This window comes from Chelonoidis abingdonii, chromosome 2, assembly GCF_003597395.2.
Source record: "Chelonoidis abingdonii isolate Lonesome George chromosome 2, CheloAbing_2.0, whole genome shotgun sequence".
In the NCBI taxonomy this organism is placed as follows: Eukaryota; Metazoa; Chordata; order Testudines; family Testudinidae; genus Chelonoidis; species Chelonoidis abingdonii.
This window is the reverse complement of record NC_133770.1, coordinates 296,829,641-296,853,114: the sequence shown is the minus strand read 5'-3', so window position 1 is coordinate 296,853,114 and position 23,474 is coordinate 296,829,641. Positions and strand designations below refer to the sequence as shown.

Here is a 23,474-nt window from a genome sequence, read left to right as displayed (position 1 = left end):
TCCATACCAACCCCATACCCTCTGTGCGTTGGCATGGGTGGTGAGGGGGAACGACACTGTATAACACACTCACCAGTGAATGCCAAAGGCACTGCCCCTCAGTGAGAGCTATTTCCATGGTAGGTTTCCCCCTCCCACCTTCAGCCAATCAGGGCACAGCTGTTCAGAAAAGGCTGCAACTATTCCCTGCTCTTGGTGGCTTTTTGTTTTGAGTTTGTTTGGTTTTTGGGAAGGAGAAAATTGTTGCTATTGTTGGTTTCTCCCCACCGTCCTCCAACTCGAAAATGGCTGAATGGCCTTAAACTTCAAATGCAAAAACCCACTGCCCAAAGTTCAGCCTCAATGGGTGCAAGTTTTCGAAAGCTACAACAGGGTGTAAGAATGGAAACAATTGTGTAACATTACGCTCCCTGCTGCTCCCAGTGCAAGACACATGGCATGGGGTTTTCTAAAGCACCCAGCCCTGGGCTAACTCTGCTCCTACTACCCCTGGCCACCCGGGGGTTAAATCCAAGCCCATCATTACACAGAAAGGAGTTCTGGGGATGGGGATTGATGCTGAAGACAAGGATTGCTCCAACAGATGACATACATAACACAGGCAATTATGCATTCAGACAGCTTCTAAATATATATGATTTTCCTTTGGAGACTCCTCAGCGTGTACTTGATAGGTTGAAGGGGCTGTTTTGCAACCACGTGCTAATTTCTGAGATCCCAGCAGAACTCTGCCATGGCTGACCTGTTGTGCTGTGCCCCTTGCTACTCCGGTCCCAGCTTCCCCTCTGCCAATGCATCCCAAGCCTCACTTGCTGCATCCCCTGCCGTTCCCAATATGGGGTTCCACTCATTGCTACCAATGCACCCTGTCCCAGAGCTACCCTACCTCTGACTATTATACCACACAGGTCTTTCCAAGGCACCTCAATTCTATTTTGTAACACCCGTTCTTATTCCAGCCCTGTGCTCCTGTCCTCTGAAAGGATTGGGAACACAAGGCTGTACTTCAGCTAAGTTACTATTTGAAAAGAACCCGTGTCCATGGCCTCAGTCAGGGGCTCTGAACTATATCTCAGAAGATACACATTTCCGAGCCAGAACAGACTGATGGTCCATCTCCTCTGGCAGCTGCATAAAACACCTAGTACAATACTGAACCATGGAGCTGGATTTCTTCCTGACCCTAGGCTCTGGAGGACACAGGTTTGACCTTTTTGTTCTAGCTAGCCGAGCCGCAGAGCAGCCCTTGTTCCTATAAATGCCTACCCTTAGCCCATCAAAGGGACCTTCGTGAAAGGTAAGATCCGCATTCCAAAAGTTATATAGGTTAAAAGCTTTAAGTACTGGAACAGAGGATCTTCCCCCAGGAAAGATTATAGCATCCTTGAACTAAAACCATGCACTCCTAGAGCACCTTACCTTCAAAGCACTTTACAAACATTTCTTAAGCCTGCCAGCTCCCCTGTACAGTACTTATTTTACCACTCACTGGCTGGGAAATCAGAGGCACCGGGAAGTCAGGGCTTCATTCTGCCACCCTTTCATACACGAAGCAGTGCTTTACTCCTCGAGTAGTTGGACTACCAGTGTAAGGGGAGAAGAATAGGTCTCCAGGTGACTTGTCCAGGATCAAAGAATCATTCTGCAGCACAGCCAGGTGTTGTAGCCAGGAGTCCTGGTGCCCAGTCCCCAGCGGTACTGTCAAACACCACTGCCAGCCCACTGATACTTTGGCCATGGGAATGTAAGCCCCAGGGGTTTCCTTCTCACTGCCATTGTGCAGCTGTGGAGGTGATGGCACTTGAAAGGAGGAGCAAAGGGAGGTGAAAGCAAATTCCCTGAATGCAGAAGCCAATGAACAGAATCCATGATGTCTCCATCCATCAGCTCCCTGCGTCCCGTCTTGGAAAGCGAGAGAGAGAGAGAAGAACCTGCCTCGATTTTAACTTGAACAGTGCTGCTAAGCAGCTAATAATTACTTCAGATGAATGGAATAAAGCCAGCCAAACCCAAATCATTCCGCAACTTCAGCTTTCAATTTACCCAGCTGTTGCCAAGCTCATTAATCATACTCGCTGCACCAAACACAACAAAAATTAGCGTGTGATCTTCTCCACTCTCATGCTCAAGTGAAGGATTGGGGCCTCAGTGGAAGCGGGGGAAGGGAGTGGGGGGGCGGTGACTAGTGGGCCTAGCAGACAGTCACCCAAACGGGCTAGGATTAATAAATCAAAAATCCATTATTAATAATATAAGCTTAAATATCTATCTAAATGCAAATGAACAAACCCTGGAAATTTTTTTATATTATTTAAAGTGTCCTGCCTAACAACTCCATCTTGGGGAAGCAGACACACAGATGACAATTGTCTGCTCTAATTGCAATTTTACGGTTCAACCCTTCATGGCCCATGGATTTTAAGTGGCCATTAAAGGGCCACTGCCTGGCTTTGGCTGTGTTTTAAAGCTCAGCTGGCTGCTGCCTTAGGCAAGGACTCAAGCATGGAGATTGTTTTGATTTTTCAGGTGAGCTACAGCGGTACCTGTTAAGTCACCAAGTCAGCAGGTATAAATCTGAAAGACTGTTGGCTGCTGGCTTGCTTGGAATAAAGAGGAGAATAAAGTGAGCTAGATTTCTTTGAACATTAGGCAAGGATGTAAGACTAGCATCTGCCAGAAAGAGATGGTTGTCTATTTACGTATCCATCCCCAAAGAACTCCTCAAGCTAGCTACATATCTATCTGCATACAATCCCTCAATCTATATACCTGCTTACCTATCCGTCTATAAGCCCTCTTTATCTATCTATGAAAGACCAGGTGTGTGAGGTAATGTCTTTTACTGGGCGAACTTCTGTTGGCGAAAGAGGCAAGATTTCAAGCTCCATGGAGCTCTTCTTCAGGTCTAGGGAAGGTACTCAAAGCGTTGCCGCTAAATACTGCAATACTGCAAATATCTATCAATTATTTTCGGTGTCTGTCCTTCTCCCTATATTATTGGCCTGATTTTGAGCACCAACAGCTCCCATTGATTTCAACTGCAGTGCCGGGGGCTCAGCACCCCTCAGAATCAGGCCTTAGCTCTCTCTCTCTCTCTCTCTTTTGCTCTGCATTGTTAGGTGCCCATGACTAGAGCATCTAGGGTAGGTAGAAGGAGGCTGGAGATCAGTGATATGTGAATGTTTTAACTCCCCTGCCCATGAGCAGTCCCTAGGCTACTGTTCTAGGGGGGCTCATCTAGGGTGACCAGATGTTAAGGGGAAAATATCGGGACCGACACAGTGGGGGTGGTGGGTATTTTTACACTCACCCATCAGGGAGTTTGGCAGCAATTCGGCGGAAAGGACTTCAGTCGCAGACGGTTTTCGGCGGTATTTCGGCTGGGGGTAATAAACCTTGCTGTCAAAGACAGAAGTACTCGCCGCCAAAATACCTCCGAAGACCATCTGCGACTGAAGGACTCGCCGACAAATTATCGCCAAAGATCAGAAAACAAAATACTGGGACAAATGGTGTCCCAACCATACTCTAATCGGGACACAGGACAATCCTCAAAATCAGGACAGTCCCGATTTGATTGGGACGTCTGGTTACCCGAGGCTAATCTCATGCTGATTTTGCCCTGAAGCCAGGGGAAGTCCTGTGCACATAATGGGAAGCAGAGGTGGGCGCAGAGCATTTCCATTTGTCAGGAGCATACCTTTACCACCCAAACACCTCCCAGGGAATCTCTCTCTGCCTTTTCTTTCTTGGCAAATTAAGCACCTGATCCAAAGTCCACTGAAGTCAAGTGGAGACTTTCCAACGCCTTCCATGGGCTTTCAATCAGACCCTCTAGCCGCCTGCTGGAGTACTGGTGTAAGAGGATGTGTATAGACCCCAAGAAATCTCTTCTAACAACAGGGCTGACGGGCACACAATGAGGAGTCAGTTAAAACCACCCCGTACATAGCTCTAGGGTGTTTTGGGAGGAGCAAGGCACATGAATTTATGTTTAGGAGCGAGGATGGTGCCATGCAGCAATACACGAGCTGCCAGTAGCAGAGAAACCCTCGCAAGTGCCAAGCGAAATAGAAGTGGAAGCTGGCAGTCTCAGGAAGCAAGCCCCCACCGCCTCCTTGAGGTGTCCACTTTCTTAGCCAAAGAAAGACCAGCTGCCCCAATCTTGACGTGTGAGCAAAGCTTGGAAAACGCTGTACAGCCCCATCCTGAGTCAGTCCCCTATCCAAAGTGAAGGGTATTTTCTGGAGGCGCGATACCTGGGGGATTGGGGGTTGACTCATGATTAGACGACACCATTGAAATGCTGCAGGAGGGGCAGGTAGCGGATGCAGAAAAGCAAAAGCATCTATAGTAAAGAGTCTTGTGGGCCCAGCCATTGATATTGTGCATACCCTGAAAATCCAAAACCCCGGGGTTAGCATAAATGACTGCCTGGCAGCTGTCAGTCACACCCTTGGGAGCTGAGCAACTGTATTTTAAGTTCCAGTGTCAGCCAGCAGAGAAATGAGGTCTCAGCCTGTTTACAGGGGTTGGAGAAGCTACCACAGAGAGCTGCGGGGAGGGAGAAGTGGCTCTTATGTGACAGCCCAATTTTCAAGGGATTTTATATAATGAACTGATCCATATCAAGCTTTGGCTAATGGAGAGGCAAGGGAGTCCTCCAAGTTACTCCCAGCTGATAGAAGACATCCGAGAGGAGGAAGAGAGGCAGGCAGCCGAAGAGGCCTGATCACCCAGGCTAGCCAGCACAGTACCCCTGAGACCCTCCCAGCACGCTGGTCCTGAGTGCTAAAAAGGAATTTACACCGACTCCAGGGCTGGAGCTACAGGTGCCATCTTTCCAATGTGCCAGGGGGTGCTCACTGCTCAACCCCTGGCTCTGCCTCAGGCCCTGCCCCCACTCTACCCCTTCCCAACCCTTCCCCATAGCCTGTCGTGCCCTCACTCCTCCCCCTCCCCCCCAGAGCCTCCTGCACACCACAAAACAGCTGATCAGGAGGTGCAGGGAGGGAGGGGGAGGCGCTGATCAGCAGGGACGCCAGGGGGTGGGGGAGCTGATGGGGGCTGCTGACGTATTACTGTGGCTCTTTGGCAATGTACATTGGTAAATTCTGGCTCCTTCTCAGGCTCAGGTTCATGACCTAGAGGCCTTAACTGACAACAGGGCCCCCGGTGCTAGGTGCTGCACAGACATTAACCCATCACCATACATGGGGTCAGGAAGGAATTTTCCACCCAGTGACCATGGGTGTTTTTTGCTATCCTCTGCAGAGTGTGGGTGCGGGTCACTTGGCAGGATTATCTGGGTATATTTCTCTTCATCATTCTCCTGCTATTCTAGGGGCCTCAGGTGCACCTCGGTCTCTCCTATTCTCTGCAGTGGCACATAACAGTCTAGTCTCCTGTGGGCTGTGATACTTTGGTCTGATTTTGGCTGTTGCATTTAGTGTGTGGGTGCTGGGTGGTGCTGGTGGCCTGCAGACTGGGTGATCTAGTGCTCCCCTCTGGCCTTGAACTCTAGGACACATGCTCAGAGACAGTCCCGACCCCTCACGGGCCTGCAGTCTGAACAGACAAAGGAAGTAGTAGATATTATACCCATTGCACATATGGGAAACTGAGGCACTGACCTATTGAATGACTGGTCCGCGGCCACAAAGGGTGTATCTGGCAGAGTTAGGAATTGAACCCAGGTGTCCTGATGCCCAGCCAGTGCATTTACCACAAAACCCTCCTTATACTTTCAAACTTGCATAGCACTCCGGTGAGACCACCCAGTACCATTATCCCTATTTTGCACAGAGGGGAAGCAACTTGTCCCAGGCTACAGTGAGACTCTATGTCAGAGGCAGGGTTAGAATTCAGGCTTTCCTGGCTTTGAGCTCTGTGCTCACACCAACGGACCATGACTCTACCACACTGAAAGCAGCAAAGAATCCTGTGGCACCTGATAGACTAATAGACGTTTTGGAGCATGAGCTTTCGTGGGTGAATACCCACTTCGTCAGATGCATGTAGTGGAAAACTTGCCAAGGGCAGTATATAGATGCAGCAAGCGAAGATAATGAGCCGTTAGTCAATCAGGGAGGATGAGGCCACTGTTCTAGGCAGTTGATTGTGATATGAAGTGCAAGAGAGGAGAAAAAACTGTTTTTGTAGTTGGCCAAGCCATTCACAGTCTTTGTCTAATCCTGAGCTAGATGTGTCTATTTGCAGATGAACTAATATCAGCAGTTGCTCTTTGAAGTCTGGTCCATGAAGTCCCTGTCCTGAAGTCCTAACCAGATCAGCCATAACATTACCGTTCATTTCACAGCACATTCACCAATGTTAATATACTGCCATTCTAATTGCCAGCAATGGCTCTCTTGCTACTATAACATCGCGCCAAACTGCGACAGTCTCTATGGAAAAGATAAATGGACACAAATCATGATATAGGCAATCGCAATATACAAAAACTGTAGTGAGGGACTTCAAACCTCCCTGCCACACTACAGCAGACTATAAGGTGCCATCTGCCAGCAAAAAAACTTCGAGGAACCAGACTTCAAAGAGAAAACTGCTGATATTCCATTCATCTGCAAATTTGACACATTTTTCCAGCCCAGATTAAACCAAAGACTGTGAATGCTTGCCAACTACAAAACCAGTTTCTCCTCTCGTGTTTTCACACCTCAGCTGCTAAAACAGGCTTCATCCTCCCTGATTGAACAACCTCATTACTCTTAGCTTGCCTGCATATATATACCTGCCCCTGGAAATTTCCACTACATGCATCTGACGAAGTCGGTATTCACCCATGAAAGCTCATGCTCCAAAACATCTGTTAGTCCATAAGGTGCCACAGGATTCTTTGCTGCTTTTACAGATCCAGACTAACATGGCTACCCCTCTGATACTTGACACACCGAAAGCAACCACCTTTCCCAAAGCATGCTCCTAACCAAACTCAGACCACTGGCCACCCATCAACAACCAATTGCCAATTACATGTAAAAGAAGCAGTCACACAGCGTGATTCCTTTAGTCTATGGTGCCTGTAGTGGCTGCAGTCTGTTCACAGAAAAGCATCAGTGGCTGCAGCTGTAGCAGAGTGAATTTCACCACCTGTGCTATTGGGATTTTCTTTCCCTTTAAAACAATTCTTGGGCTTGATCAAATATACAATCAAAGTGCTAGACTGCACAGTAGATTGATTAACCTTTTTGATGCTGCTACATTATCAAAGACCCAGTAAACGCTGCCTCTAACATGAACAGGCACTTAACTTTGGAAGTATTAACCTGAGGTCACACAACTATTGTACTCATTAGCAGAGCCAGGGATAGAATGCAGGAGTCTTTGCTGCAAACAATACCATTGGCAGAAACAGCTGTCCAAACTCTTTGGAGTTCAGGAGTTCAGCTGAAGCTTGGGGTGAAGGGTCAAGCCTCAAGGACAGAAGAGGACATGGGTTACTTGGAGAACACTCCCGCTGCAGAAACTTTCCCAGGCGTCATCAAGGGCAGCAAAGCAGCCTGAAAATGTTATACAAACAGCTTCACAGCTCCTTCTGCCAGAGTGCACCCAGGCAGATCTAGCTCTGGAATTTCCTCCAGTGGAGTCTGCAGCTGCAGTCTTCTTGGAGCTTTTAACCAGTTTGGATTTTAAATGCCGTTGGAAGAAAATACAATGCACCAGAGCCTGAGAAACAATCCTCCAGATGGATAGCAACAAATCTGTCTGAGGTTCTGGAATATAGTACTGATAACAGACCTCCCATGTCAGCACCTAGAGTGCACCTGCTTAGCTCCGAGCTAACGGCTTGTCCTCTGGTGCGGTGGCGTGTTGAGGACTCCGGAGTGAAAACACCGCTAACATATTAGCTGACAAGGGACAGCATAGGCTGTAGAACAAGCTGTTTTGGGCCAATCACTTTGTGGGCAGTGATCTGAAGCACCTGGATGGACCAGGGAGCCAGACCCTCAAGACTGTCTGAGATAACAATACCACCTTGAACGCTGACCCCGTCTCAGCTGCCTTCCACTGTCACCGTCGCTTCCAATTTCTAGCTCTGCCCTGACTCTTTCCCATTCTAATCCTGGGCCCTGTCACATGAGCCTCCAGGTCAGTAACGGAGCCAAAACAATACCTGCCCTGATGCAGCCCTTTCCAGGATCAGCCGCATGGGGTCATTCAGGCCTCTGCCATTCCCTCCCCTCTCATCAAATCAGGGCTACACTCTACACTTGTCTTGCTCAGCTGAGCGGGAAACAAGACTTTGCAATTCACTTTACTCAGCCTACCTGTGTAACACCAACAGACCCCGCTCATCGGCAGCCAGGATTGAACCCAGGACCTCTAGAGCTGAACGCATGAGCCTCTACTGCGTGAGCTAAAAGCCCTATGGCCCTTAGCTGAGGCTGTAGAGCAGACTCATTAATCTCTCTCTCTAAGTGGTCTTGGCACCACTAAATGGGACAGAGCACCACATCAAGAAGGCGTGTGAGTTACACCTGGATCTTAGCCTCAGGCCTGACGTGGAGAGCAGCCCCAGCTCTCCAGATATGATTCACACTCTGAGAGCAAGTGGGGAGAGGCCAAGGGGGCGGAGAGAAGGAGGGGCCTGGGCTCAGCCCCATCCCTGTTTGCTGGCCATGTAAAGAGGAGCAGAAGTGAACAGTGGAGAAGTAACCTCACTCCACAGCAAGAGGCGAATAGGCAGGAACTGTGGCTCTGAAGTAGAGATCCTTTCTGGAGCTTCTCCTGGCACATCACAGCTACGGACAGCCCCTGGCTCAGTGTACCCCCTAGCAAACTGCGTATACATCGCACCTTAGCAAGCACCAAGATGCATCTCCAACGTACCCATCACCGTACTGCAGTGTCAGCATGGTACCCACGTGGCAGACCCCTGCCACCAGCATCCCAAAGGACTCTCCTCACGTATTTGAGCAACCTTTGGTTTTAGCACTGCGACTCCAGGTTGCCCTGAGGTACACTAGGGTGATTCCACAGACATGCCTGAAGGCATCACTGCGTTCATCGGATTTAGCCTGTGTATTCCTTTGTGCTAATCATTGTCCAACCACAAGTCTATCAGCCGGCTACAAACGTGCCCAAGTATAAGTAACTTAATGGAGACAAAGAGGGAAAATCAGAATTGTTTTCAAGATGATGATGATGATAATAATAATAATTAATTAATAATAAATAATAATTAATAAATACAGAGCTTTGTGCATTTGAACCCAAGGAGTGAAACTGACTATAAACATAAAATGAAACCAACTGACCCCCAGACTGATACACAAAAATAAACCAGAGAAGTGGCAAAAGGTGCCATTAAGTGAGATATTTCTGATCCTTTTGGGGTTTATTCACAATCTAAGACATTTTTTCACCAGCTACTTCTTATGATAAAGCTGCTCTGACTGACATCTCCTCCCCCAAACTGTCAGTCCCGATTCCCTGTGGCAACTATCAGGTTTTTCACTTAGCTGGTCAACAACACATCAGGAGACCCTAAGAAAGACCCAGACAGGGCTACAGATAACAGGACTTCTCATAGGAATCATCTTACCACACCAGACCAATGCACCACCTACTTCCATTTAATGAGCCTTATTTTCAAAAGTGGTCTCTAATTTTGGACTTTCTTGGTGCCCAACTTGCATTGACTTTCAGAGGGTGCTGTGCACCTACAATTCTGGCTCAATACCTATGAAAAGTCAGGCTCAACATTCTTCATCCTGAGCAGCCCAAAAATAGAGGCATCCAAAATCCAAGGCCACTTTTGCAAAATTATGTCCAGTCCCCAAAGCTCCCATGGCAAATGCAACTGTCTCTCTGGCAGCAGGAAGCTATTATCATCACTGCTTGGATGCTTCACACTGTGGTGACAGACACAGCTCGATGGAGAGACTGGAAGCATTCTGGAGAAAATCAGTGGGTCAGAACCTGGGTCACACTCAGGAAACAAGTGATCTACAGCCTTCAAATATACGATTTATCTCAACAGTGTTTCTGACAAAGAAGGCAACGGCCTAGCGGCAGATCCTTATTCGGATCCCGCTTGGAAGGATGTGAATGGAAATTGCTGAGGGAAGTGGGAGAAAGATCTCGCCTTCCCTTGCCAAGGAAGCTGACAGACAAAGCCAGATGCAGAAAAGAGATGAATGGTGAGAGTGAGGGGCCCGAGACACACCTGCTTCCACATCAGCTGCCTCCCAAAACAGACACACCCTGCCAAGTCCCAAAGCTAATGTGCTCCAGAGGTGAGGAGAGCAAATTAAAAGCAGCTGGACTTACACATCGGCTTCATCCCACAGGATGCAGGTCTGGTTGGTGGTTCCCTGGCAGGAGAGGAAGAAGAAAGGGGTGGGAAGGGAAAGAAAAGGAGATTACAGCTGTGCTCCCAACAGGGCATCTACAGAATTGACATGGGCACGGCATTTAACATGGCATTAACACACAGTGGTGTTTCAGACATGCCATCGTAGACCTCTGCACTCTTCATGGCCATCTTCTGCTGTGGCTCAAGGGCCAGGGGAGAAGTGGACTGTACCACGACCCAGTGATCACACTCACACTCATCAGAGCATCAAGCAGGGAGCTTGGCTCATTGTCTGATTGATCTTTCCCTTCTTCTCCCCACTCAGAATCCCATCCGACCCTCTTTTGTTGGAGCTGCAGGGTTGCCTGTTCTCTCTGGGCTCAGTCCTGCTCCCATGGGCTGCAATGGAAGCAGGACCGTGTGTCTGAGGTATAGGTTGATCCTGGGGGAGAACCTCTGGCGAGATGCCACATGCCCTCGATGCCCACTGACAACAATGGGAGATTTACCATTGGCTGCAGCAGGGCTTGAGTCAGGCCAATGCTGAGCGCTTTTGAAACTCCCTCCCTGCAGGATGCAGTAGTCCCATGTGGGGGCTGTAAGAAGACATCCACACTGGGAGACTGGAGGCACAGATTGGCTCTCAGACATGTAAATACCCTTCCTATGCATCCAAGGACTGACTCAGATATCCTGATCTGGCAATGGACCTGCTTTCAAGGTGCCAATAACAACAGCAATCCACGCTTCTCTAGCATTGCCTGAGAACTGCGAAGCACTTTGAAAACATTCATGAATAAAGCCTCTGCCTTGAGACAGTCAGTATCATTAGCCTCATTTTATGAGCAGGGAAACCGCAGCCCAAAGAGGCTGTGACTTGCCATGTCCCATGGTGAATCAGAGTCAAATCCTGGGGCAAGACCCACTGTCTCCCAAGTCCTAGTCCTGTTACATCTCCTGCCTTCTGGGTTAGGGAAGTGGGTTCCCTGTAGTGAGTTCCATTGTGCAGTCCAAGTTCCCAAGGACAATCACTGAAGAGGGAGTGACAGCAGGACACCAACACAAACCTGATTTCACTGTGCCAGACCTGTGACTGCGAGCCTGGGGTAGGAGGCATGAAAGAGTCTGGCAGTGATGTTCACAGCCCAATCCCCCAGAGAGACCTGCTCGGTGTCAAGCTATCACCGACACCCAAACCAAGAGCGTAACTCCTGATGCCGAGGGCAGGGGACTTACATTGTACAGGTGGGAGAACTCGATCTCCAGAGGCGTGAGCAGAGTGCGGGGAGAAGGCTTCACAGTCACTGAGATGACTTTGGAGTTCAGCACCGTGGTGTTCCTGGGGAGAGAAGGAAACCGGCACTTTAGAGAGGACGGAGATGGTTACACAGAGAAAGTCCCACTGGGCTACCTGTGTAAGGCCAGCTACTACCATAGCAGTACTCTAGAAGTGGAATCGGTCCAATCCATGTAGTCAGCATCCAATGCCCTTCCTGCTGACAGACCCCACCCCACTGCTGTTCTGGAGCCCCTGCCAGCTCCACTGAGCTCCCTCTGGAACGAGAGCCGCGTGCCGCAGAGCACTGGCCCTGCAGCACAAGTGGATAACAAGGGACCCTCTAACCAACCAACTCCCTGGCACGGACTCTGGTGGCTGCATTTGCCCCTCTCCTGGTACTTCAGTAACACCTGCTATCCCCGGATCTCAAAGCCCTTCGCTGAATCCATTAACCCTCACCACACCGTGGGTAACAGGTGCGTACAATGCTGTCCTCAGATAGATGGAAAATTAGAGAGACAAGGGGGGTGAGGCAATAGCTTTTATTGGACTGGATAAGAAGTCAGAGGCCCAAGCTTTCAGCCTGGGGTATCTAATGTTAGGTGCCTAGACTGATATTTTCACAAGTGGCTAGTGATTTGGGGGTCCCCGCTGGAGATGTCATAAAGGGGCCAGATTCTCAGAGGATGGGTGCTCAGCACTTTCTGAAAATCAGGCCCCTTTAAGGTGTCCTGAGTTGGGCTCGTAAAATCAGAGGTGATTCGTGGTCCTCGTGTACTAGCCGGGAGCTGTGGTGCTCAGATGATACATAGGCACCCACCTGCAGACAGCCACGTTTGGTTGTCCATGGTGGTAGCGCTGGGAATAGATCCCAGGACACTCCCAGTCATCACTGCACTGACCACTAGGGAACACTCCTTCCCTATTCTGATTCTCACTTATCCCAGGCATGTTTGAAATCATTTGCTTTTCATCGGGGTCTTATTTTCTGTTTACCCAATAACTATTGGGAAAGGTTTTGGGCAGCTAGTTTCTACTCTGAAGTGATGGGGGGGAGGGTCAGATTTTTAACCCTTTGACTCCCTCTGTTCTGCCACCCCCTTCAACTCCAGACTGCGGCTTTCATACCAAGGGCCTCCATTTGGAATGTCACTCTTCTCTCAGGGTGGATCTCCTATAAATCCCAGCTCTGAGGCCACAACTATCCAAGAATTGCGGGATCAAAGACGAAATTTAAAATAGTTAAAAATAAATGTCATTAATGCTTTGTTTGATTAACCTGTGGAACTCACTGCTGCAGGAAATAATCAAAGCAAGTCAAGAGGGAGGAGACCCATACATGAATAAGACTAGCCGTTGTAATTTACCAGGGTAAATCTGTAGTGACTCCTTTTGTTTAAATGAGTGACTCTGGATTTAAACCAGTGTTACTGAAAACAAAATCTGATCCTTGTTCCTTCTACTCCCAGGAAATAGACTGATCACCAGTTGAGGTCAGGAAGACAGTTACCCTATAGTACGGTATTGCACAATTAAGTACATTATTGGGGTTATTCTCATCTCCTTGCAACATCCCTGTTGGACAGAGGAATGATAGACTTTTCCTCTGATCCAGCATTTCTTCCGTACAGTCACAGGAGATTCAGGGCTGTTCATTGTTTAAAGAAAACTGGCCTTAATTAAGCAATGCCGTAAATCAGGACCCAGGGGAGAATGCCCTGGCAGAAACTCCTGCGGAAGCCAGTTAGCAAAGCCTATTTACCACTCAGCCCTTCCAGTCTCATTCCCAGCACTGTAATGGAAGATATTACAGGATACAGCCCCTTTGCTCACTAATTCTAATTCACTAGCCACCCACCACTGCCAGCCCTAAATCTGTAGGTATTTCAATGATTATCCACGAGGAGAGATGCCCTGGCGTTTATGGTAAATGGGCTCATGCTAATCAGTCCAGAACAGATTTAGAAGGTGCCTTAGGATGCTTACTTTACTGCCTCAGTACCAGCCTCAGAAAAAAAAAAAAAAGAGAGAGAAAGAAAAAGAAAAGCCATTGCCGAACACAAAAGCTTCATTGCCTTGAGGCACTTTGCAGAGGCCTGGAACACTGCAGACATGTGCAGCCATCCGTGCCACTCTGCTCCACTCTCCGAGCCCGTCTTGAGCAGTACTGCTCTCGAATGGCACCGTGTGGCAGGCAGCTCCTCTCCCGAGCACGCAGCCCCAGATCTGTCAGGAACACGGCGACCTGAAATGCCTCACAGTGGGGATGATTGGGTGAAAATCTACTGTGGGAAGGGGATTTCGATGCCACAGTTCTGCTCTGCCATCATATGCCCCGATCCTGCCCAATGCTGAGTGCCCTTAGTGCCCTCTGAGATCCAGGGAGGCAGGAGCATTCAGTACCTCCTTGTGGGGAGGAAATAGGGAGCATGCCAGGGAGAGAGGGAACTATTAACTCTTTGGTCTCCCCTGCAGCTATCCTGAGTCTGGGCAGCAAGGCAAAGATTTGAGAATTTGATTTTGAGGGTTCATTCGCCAGCTCTTTCCACCTGTGACAGGTGCTGCATGATGCCCAGTGCTGGCACGAGGGACAGTGTCCATGTCACACAGGTGTTGTGTCCCCACTGCTTGTGTCTCTCTGGAGAGAGACCACGGCTATTTCATTTCTCATCCAGACAGATTCCAAGGAACTATGATCCCAGGGAACCTGGCAGCCCATCATGATCTCAGCACCAGAGGAGATGTTCGCTGAGAGGGCAGGGTTCTCACCTGCCTCTTTGTAGGAGCATAATACCTCAGGAAGTAGCTACTACTTTGTGCTTCAGTGAGCAGAAGGGAAAGCCCTCCTCTGGCGTAGCTGGCCACATGATGTGCAATGCTGCACAAAAATGGAAAAAATCTTCCTGACCACCCTGAAAGTGATCAGCTTATGCCCTGAAGCATGAGTCTGGACTGAGCCAACTTCAAGTGCAGCACTAGTTATTAGTGGCCCAAAAGTTATCCCTGCAGAACCAAATCCTCTCCCTCTTATGCAAGTAGCTCCACTGGCTGCTCAGGTCCTGCCTGGCCCCTTTAATTTCCAGTCAAGGAGGCAGGTTTGGGGCTTTCCGAGTGCCGAGGGGCTCCGGAAAGATAAGGGTGTCCTTACCTCTGGAGCGAGAGGATGCTCCCCAGGTTCCGGTACAGCACGGTGCCCACCACGAAGACGGACGAGTCGTCTGTCTCTACAAAGCGGCAAAGAGAAGGGAGAGAAAGACAACTGCACTGTGACGATCAGGGACGGTGAAAGCATCATCATGGCCCGAGGGTAGTTTACGTGGGGCCCGTCCTGCAGGCATTAGACTTCCGCGGGAATACATTCAATGGGGGTAGACGGGAAACAGGGCATGAAAGTAATGAACACAACAGGAAGCGGGGTCTTTGTGGAGGCTGCTGCACTCAGGCAGGGTCAAACATATCTCTTCAGCTCTTCACCTCCCCACAGGCTGAAAGTTCCTCCCTGTGCTGAGGGCCCAGGCAAGGCCTAGGTGCCATTGATAGTTTCAGCGGGGCTGCTGTACTGGATGCCTAGCCTGAGGCAGGCTGAATTTCTCCCTGCCTCCCTCCCACAAGCCGCAGCACCTACTCTCACCACATAGGGGCTCCCTATGGCCTAGCTTGGCTTTCAAAGTCATGGAGGAGGCTCCGCTGCCCTCAGCACCCCACAAGCAGTGCTCAGCACCTCGCCGGGTGATCGCCGGGTGACCCTCTATGATCACACAGACCCGAGGCCCGTGCACAGGCCTTGAGCTTTAACTGGACTGAGCCGGACTGGAGGTTTCCTGTTCAGAACTCCAGCTAATTCCTCTGTCAAGGCCAGGACAGGAGGCACATGCTGGGAGTCTAATCAGAAGCAGCAGCCGCCCTGGCAGTGGCTGTGTGGACGCAGCGCTTCGTTCGCCTCCGGGGATCTCTAGCTGGGCTCCTCGAGCCAATCCGCAGAGCGGGTCGGAGAAGAAGGTCGCTAGCCCACAACTGGCTGCCTCGCAGATCAGTTCCGAAGCCGAGCCGACGAAGAGCCGTCAGGGAGCCAAGCTGTATCAGGATGACTCTAGCAGCTGAGGGTGGGAGATTTTCACCCACAGGCTGCCGAGCCCCAGCCTGACCCAGACCCCGCTCCGTCCCTGCACGACTCTGCACTTGACATCAGGCCGTTCTCTTCTCTCTCCAGAGGATGTTGCCGCCGTCAGTGAAAGAGCCATGAATGCTGCATGGCAGGGCCCGGCTCCACTGGGCTGGCTCCCTCACACTGGCGTGATGGACCCTAATGCTATCTGACCTCGCACAGCCGGGGCAAGGGGGCCAAGAGGCCGCAGGCCCTTCAGTTCTAATCCCAGATGAGCCTCCGACTCCTTTGTGTGGCCTCTGGGCATGTCACTTCCCTCCCCCACCACCGCCTCTCTTGCACAGCCCAGCTGGGAAAAGCAACAACCCCCCTGAAAACCAGATGCTACATCTGAGCAGAACCTTAATGGGTACAAACATTTATTTGGCCTTTGGCCTGGTCCTTCAGATCCCTACACAGTCAAGATCCCCCTCTTCTCCTTTGTGGTAGGACCCTCCCCACACACACACCCCAGGCTCTCACACTCACGTGATATCACGGGTGAGCAGAAAACTTTAACCCCATGGACCTGGTTCTCATTTACACCCTTCTGGGCATGCAAAGAGGCTGTCATGTAAATGAGACTCGGGTCTGAATTTCTTGGGTCTTTATCAAGACTTTAGCAATGTAACTGCTCTGTCTTATTTACGTGCAAAGATGACAGAACAAGGAGCAATGGTCTCAAGTTGCAGTGGGGGAGGTCTAGGTTGGATATTAGGAAACACTATTTCACTAGGAGGGTGGTGAAGCCCTGGAATGGGTTCCCTAGGGAGGTGGTGGAATCACCATCCTTAGAGGTTTTTAACGCCTGGCCTAGTTGGGATGATTTGGGTGGTGTTGGTCCTGCTTTGAGCAGGGAGCTGGACTAGATACCTCCTGAGGTCTCTTCCAACCCTAATCTTCCATGATTCTATGAAATTACACCAACAGGTTACCTGGCCTGGCACAGTGTTTTATTTTGATTATCCCTTCTTCAGTAGCCCAGACACTGGAAGCTGCGCACCTGCACATGGAGCTGCGAAGATTTTTGAGCATTGCTAAACCCAGGCTTGTGAGTTCAATCCTTGACGGGGCCACTTAGGGATCCGGGGCAAAAATCTGTCTGGGACAGTACTTAGTCCTCCTGAGGTCCCTTCCAGTTCTACACTTCTATGAAGACTGCATGCCCCGCTCTAGCTGTGACTTGCAGGCATGATGGATGCTCATTTTCACATGGCCAGTTTTAAAGCCCTATGGTCAGCTCCTCAGCGGTGGAGGATATGGGCCGGAAGGGACCTCAGGAGGTCATCTAGTCCCACCCCCTGCTCAAAGCAGGACCAATCCCCAACTAAATCAGCATCGCTTCTTTGAAGCCAACCGCTAATTCTCACCCGCTGAAGACCGGGTCTTTATTTCAGCAAGCTGTAAAGTGATTGTTCTATAAAGCAGGGGTGGCCACACTTGCTGACCCTCTGAGCTACATATGACAATCTTCAGAAGTTCAAGAGCCGGGGCACGCCTGCCACGGTTCGGGGCTTCAGCCCCCTGGGAAGTGCCTGCCGGGGCTTGCTCCTGCTGATGTTCTGAGCACCAGTAGGCACCCCATGCAGGACAGAAGTCCTAAGAACTCCATCCCGCTGGGCAGAAACCAGAAGCAGTGCATTGTGGGTGCTGCTGAGGGGAAGAGGGGTGTGTGACTCAAGCTTTTGCTGGGGGGCGAACCTTTAAATTGTGCTCCTCACACACACACACTCAGCAGGCACCAGTCTTCTCTGGCAGAAACCTCTGATCCCACCACCCCACCGCAGGGCAAAAGCTCTGAGCTCTCCCCCTAGTCTGGTAGGCGGGGGATGGGGACACAGGATCCACAAGCCACACTTCAACTGTAAAAGAGCCACATGCAGCTCACGAGCCACAGTTCGGCCACCCCTGCTACAAAGACAAACTGTGCCCCGGCATTCTCCCTGCCATATGCATTTGCAAAGAAGAGATGGGTGTTAAAAAGAATTAAAACGCATCTCTCACACAAGAAAGATATCGAAAAGGACCATCTTTTGCTAATATGATGCTACAGGATAAGACCCAGGAAATGCAGCTCCAGATGGGATGGAAAAGAATAATAATGAAAGTCATAATTTGGGGTATCTAACCATTTATTGTGCTTGTTGTAAAGGATGTAATGCAGTTTACAAGGCAGTGATCTCTTCCTAGCCTGAGCTGCAATCCTGGATTTAGTCTTTGCTCTGCTACTGACTCCCTCCTTGACCTTGGGGCAGTCACTTAACTGTGCTGCACTTCAGTGTCCCCATCAGCAGAATGGTGGTTCTAATGCTGATGTACCCAATGGGACAGACTCTGCAGCCTCATGAATGGCTGTGCTTGGAGATCTTTGGGTGAAAGGAGCACTGGGAAGCTAAGGGATCATGTCAACAACTCGGACAGTCTCCTGCTTTTGCCTCAGCAGAGGACGGTGCAGTCTGATGAAGAAAGTGCAAACTGCCTGCTCTCGCTGATGAAGCCAACCTGCACGGGGCACAGCTACAGAGCAAGGGACAAGGTGACGGCTAGTCCTCATTGCAGGCACAAGTTGGCTCCTCTTTTTGAAGTACTAGTCTTAAATATTTAGGGCCCAGGCCTGCAAAGAACTGAACACCTCCCATGCAAAGAGGAGCCCCGTGAGCTTACTGAGAACCGAGGCTGACTTCAGTACGTGGCGTCTACACTCAGTACCCTACAGGATCATGTGTTTGCAGCTGATCCCAACCTCAGAAGACCTGCTGCAGCTAACGGATGGTCCACAGAGTAGCCACAGAATCAGACCCTGGCTGAGTGCTCTAGGATCTGAGCCCTGAGCCCTGCAGTTTTCCTTTAAGATCTGAGATTCAGGATGGCTTGGCTTATGCTGAAGCGAAGGCTGGATTTGCTTGGTTTGCTTCGCCTCTCTCTCCCCATGTTGTTTGGGCCTGATAATAGACTGCCACGAAGCAAATGATCCCCGAGTGATTAATGCCCCCTTTCCTGCAGCTGATGTGTGGTTATAGAGGATTACACACAAGAGGCACAGACATCGCTCTAGCTACACGGCCACTGCCCATCCGGCGGCCAAGTACTGCCTGCCTGCCCGGCCGCCAGAGCCAGCCAAGCTAATAACCCGGAACATTTCATATCTGCCACACGATGAATGGCAATCTTGTCTTCTCCCTCCCTTCTTCCCCCAACAAAACTCCCTCCATTGCCACTCGGCACGAGGAGCCTATTTTCATGAAAAATACAAATCATTAAACTGGTAACACTGCTCCCAAACCATTCCGAATGCCAAGATGTTCGCTCCCAGAGAAGCGTCTTTGTGCACGCTGGCTAACGGCATTGAAATGATGCCGCGGACCATAGAGAAAACAACACACAGCCCCCACCAACGGCTAAAAGGAACCAATTCAGGGTCCAGCCCGCACTGGGAGGGGACGTCCTGCTCAGCTGATGACCTGCCTGGAACCCAGCGCATCAGGTTCCTCTCAGACTAAGTGGAGTGAGTAGGTTAATATTGTCTGCAATGTGGCTCTGGTGCATTGCTGCTCTGGGGTTTGGCTCTGCCTCCAGCTGTTTTCTAAGCAAGAAGTCGTTGTGCCTAGTAATGGATCCGTGCCAGAATCAGGGACGTGAACTAATCTCCTGAACTTGCAGGGGAGCTCAGAAATTATTCTAAACTACACTTCATCTTTAAGGGTCAGTGTTGCGTTCAGGGCAGCTCCTCTTGGACAGATCCTCGCCAGCTGAGAGAAGAGCTTGCAGACAGAGCGTAAGTGATCGACACTCCCTTAATGGTGAAGAACAGTGATGCTGCAGCAGCACTGCCTTACCTGCTAGCCCCGTAGAGAGGATGCTCTTGGAGATGGTGACCTTGTCCTCGGAGGTCCTGGCCCAGTCCACCATGCCCCTCCAGCCTTTCATGGGGAAGCTGATGTCAGTGGCTGCATTGGCGGGGAGTTTGTGAATGCTGAGGACTTGAGGGGAAACAGAAACAGTGAGTAAAGCAAAGCCCAAACGGCCAGCTCAACATTCACACTCCCACCACTGAAAAACCTGTAGGTGCACTAGCAGGACAGGCGCTTGGCAAGAGTCAGTATTTGCTCTCATGTACACTGGTGTAAACCCAGAGTAACTCCATTGACTTCACTTACACCAGCGTGACTCCAGAGTGACTCTGATGACTTCATTTACACCAGCACAAATCCAGACTTCATTCGCATTGGTGCAACTATGAGTAGAAATTTAGTCCCTGACCATTCAGAGACAATGAGCACCCAAAATTTTGGATTTTCCGCTCTTTGAAAATGCAGCCTTCCATGTTGTATGTACGGTGCAAGGGGGAGCTCAGACCAGACAGATGGCGTTCCTCTAGCCTAGGAAGAGGTCAAGGCTGTGCATGAACTGTCTCAGAGAAAGCTCCTCCTTGCCCATTTGGCAAATGGAGAACCTTGGGGCAAACCTCTCTTTAGCTGGTCGGATGGTGCCTGTGAGATCAAGCATGGCTCTGGGAAATGTCTCTTCCTGCCAACCATGAGCTGAGGCAACTGGGGATTGAGAAGGGATGAGCTGTGAGCATATGGGGCTTTGTGATCTTGGTGGCCAAGAGCGTGGATGAAAGCAGAGGAAAACCAGGAGCCTCTGGATTAGCCAGATCCTGTCCAGGAGAGCTGGGATCTCTGGCATGGCAGAAGGTATTTGTTCAGCTAACGTCTGTACATAAAGCAAGGTGATAGCACTAGGCAGGTGGAGCTGGAGCTTCTGTTCACTGAGCAGGACCCCCAAGCATCCTTCTGTCCCTCCATACTTCCTCAGCCTCTTCCACCTCAGATTAAACTCAAGACACCTGAACCCAAATGCTTCCCTTGCTCCCAATCATGTGACCCTAGAGATGGCACTGGGCTTGTACTGATGTGAATGGAGCCGTTGGCCTGACCAACGATGTTTATACCCTGCACCATACGTTCCGTCACACCGGGGTGGGACACACAGTGAACATATTTGCCTTCTGGGGAGCATGAATGCAGCACTCAGCCTGAGACACTTGTACCATCCGTTTGATAAACTCTGGAGGGAGCAGAGAGAAGAAGAGTGGTCTTAGGTTTGAATGAGGGCGCTGCAATTTAGGAGAGCCCCATTCCATCACCAGCTCTGCCAGACTCCTCTGGGACCCTGGGCGAGTCATTTCATTTCTCTGTGAGGAGAACAACCCTTCCTTTTCCCCAATCTTTGCCCGTCCAATCTACTGAGCTTGTAAACTGATGAGGGCAGAGACTGCCTCTTCCCATGTGTATGTACCAGGGATAGCACCAGGACCAATCTCAGCTGAGGTCTCTAGGCACTGCCAGAACACTGCTTCTGTTACTGGTATCGCTCCACTGGCCTGGAGTCCCATCCTTTACAGTGGCTGATTCTTGATGGGAGAGCTGACCTGCCTGCTCCAGCCTCCCTCGGCCTCAGAGAAGCGCCAGCTCTGCTGACAGCTAAGGACAACACTGTTTCACTTCACCTCGCATTACCCCAGAAGCCTTCCAAGTTAGCACATTTCCCACTAAGAGTAACACCAGGGAGCCTGATCCTAAGGACCCGGGCTGCGTCTGCAACCTGTGTCTCTTACATGAGAACTAGTTGCTGCGTGGCTCCCTCTGCTCCCTCCCAGCCTCTGGCCAGCCTTTTCCCCTCCCCAGGCTCACAGCCAGCTCATGAACACTGCAAGGAGCGACAGCAGGGTTTGAATCTGCCTGTGGAGCAGGGGAGGGGAGCAGAATCCAAACCGACTCACCTAGATTGTCCGTCACTTGGTAGGAATCCCGGAAATCTTTCATGCGAAATCCAATGACATCAATGAAATCCTCCACAAGCCTGAACAGCTCCTTAGCATTCGGCCCCATCTGCAAACCCAGTGAAGAGAGGTCACATATTTATTGGCACAGATAGCAATGAGCTCACCCTGGGCCTCTCCAAGGGCCAGGGTTCAAGCCCAGCTTATCCCACACACAGAGAGCCAGAGGCATTCTCTCCTCTTGCTGGAGTACAGTGGAGTAGCGAACTGTGAGGGCAGAGAAATGATCCAAGGAGATAGAAACATGGACAGGAAATGACAATATAAGATCCGGTTTGGGAAAACGCAGCTGATGGCCATGGAGGAGAATAGTCCTGACCATAATGGGAGGGCTCTAATAGTGACCTACCAACCTACCCTCCTTTCTCAAGGTTACTTATTCTACCCACTGGTCTGGCCGGGAAAGCCACAGCAAACATTTACAGTTTCCCAGCAGCTGCAGTTAGCTTAACATGGCCAGCAAATGAGACATGCCAGGCCATACCTTCAGGTGGTGTAAATCAGCAGTGCTCCATTTACGACCCTGGAGGATCCGGCCTGATGTGTCCACCAATGAGGCCAATGTGATTTGGTGCTGCACATGCAGAGCCATCACATGACAGGGCAAAGAGGTAATAAATCTGCTCTATGCAAGCTCTGGAGTGTCTGCGCCCAGAGTCAAACCCTGAGATCCTTACTCCTTCAAAACTCCCCTTCACTTCAAGGACTCGGGGGGACCTGGTTCCTGGAATATTGTGCTCAGCTCTGGGAGTCAACATGACTGGAAATCATTAAGCAAAGAGAGGGAGTCCAGAGAGTCCTTGCCTGCACCACGACTCCTGGGCTGAGTACAGCGAGGCCGGTTCAGACTCCCCAGGCTAAGCAAAGGGAACGTTTTCACTAAGCTGTGAAACAGGATGCAATACCACTATCTGAGAACAGCTGTTACAAAAATGCGGGAGCCCATTCCTCAAATCTGGGTACACCAAGAGCATGTCTAAATCCCAGTTGGGAAGCAGACATCAGAATGTAGGCAGGGAAACGCCTCTCTTGGGCCCATACAGTACGTACCCCTTTGAGTGCCCGCACACAGAATATTTAGATGTCCCACAGCGGTGCCAATGTCTGAAAACTGGGGCCACCATGAGCTGCTGTTGGAGGGGACGTTCTGGTTCTTTCCTACGTACAGTTCTCTGTTGAGAGTCTTCATACTGAGGAGTACTAGTCTCTGAACCGCCTGGTCCTACCTCCATCAGAGACTGCTGCTCCATCCCGCGGCCCTCCAGTGGGACCCTGGCTTAGACTGTCATGCATATAGCATGGACCATTCCCTGTGGCAGGACTCCAGCTGCTAGAGGTCTCCTTGCCAAAGACTGGCTCTGTTTAGTGACACAAAGCATGACCCTAGGACAATGTCTCTAACCTACAACAACTAAACCTGACTCCCCAAACACTCCCAGACTTAAAATTCACACCTGCCTACGCACAGGAAAATGGAGGGAAATAAGGACTGTTTTGTTTTGTTTATTTTATATATTCTGTCACAATTTTGCCTGGTACTTCGATATCAAAGTAATTGCATCTTAGATCTATCATAGGTTGATTGCACAGTTTAGTGATTAAGCAGTTGTACAAGGAGCTACCTGTAGAGGGGAATATCCCCAGCCAACCCATAGATCTGCGTAGGAAGAGAATATTGTTAAACCACCAGGGAAAACTCTCCATCTGAGCTGTCATTGAATATGTAGCGAGAACAGGAGAGGGAATAAGACACTAAGATGTGTGCTACCATATAAGAGTTGTTGGGTTTGTTTGGTAGGTTGGTTGGGTTTTTGTTTGTTTGTTTGTTTTTAATGGAGAAATGGGAGCGAAAGTCCTGTGTTAAAATGGCATGGTAAATAGTGTG

The 23,474-nt window shown here is 50.1% G+C and overlaps 1 protein-coding gene across 4 annotated transcripts in view; it reads right to left on the bottom strand.

The window, feature by feature from the left end:
• Positions 1-23,474, bottom strand: part of LOC116838821 (adhesion G protein-coupled receptor B1) — a 177,887-nt gene that overhangs the window by 135,668 nt on the left and 18,745 nt on the right. For all 4 annotated transcript variants that reach the window (XM_032804392.2, XM_032804369.2, XM_075063294.1 and 1 more), the window contains 5 exons: positions 21,530-21,638; positions 19,581-19,724; positions 14,749-14,824; positions 11,558-11,660; positions 10,297-10,340 (listed from right to left, as the gene is read on the bottom strand). In XM_032804392.2, the coding sequence (XP_032660283.2) occupies positions 10,297-10,340; positions 11,558-11,660; positions 14,749-14,824; positions 19,581-19,724; positions 21,530-21,638 (476 nt within the window). The remainder of the gene's footprint in view (positions 1-10,296; positions 10,341-11,557; positions 11,661-14,748; positions 14,825-19,580; positions 19,725-21,529; positions 21,639-23,474) is intronic.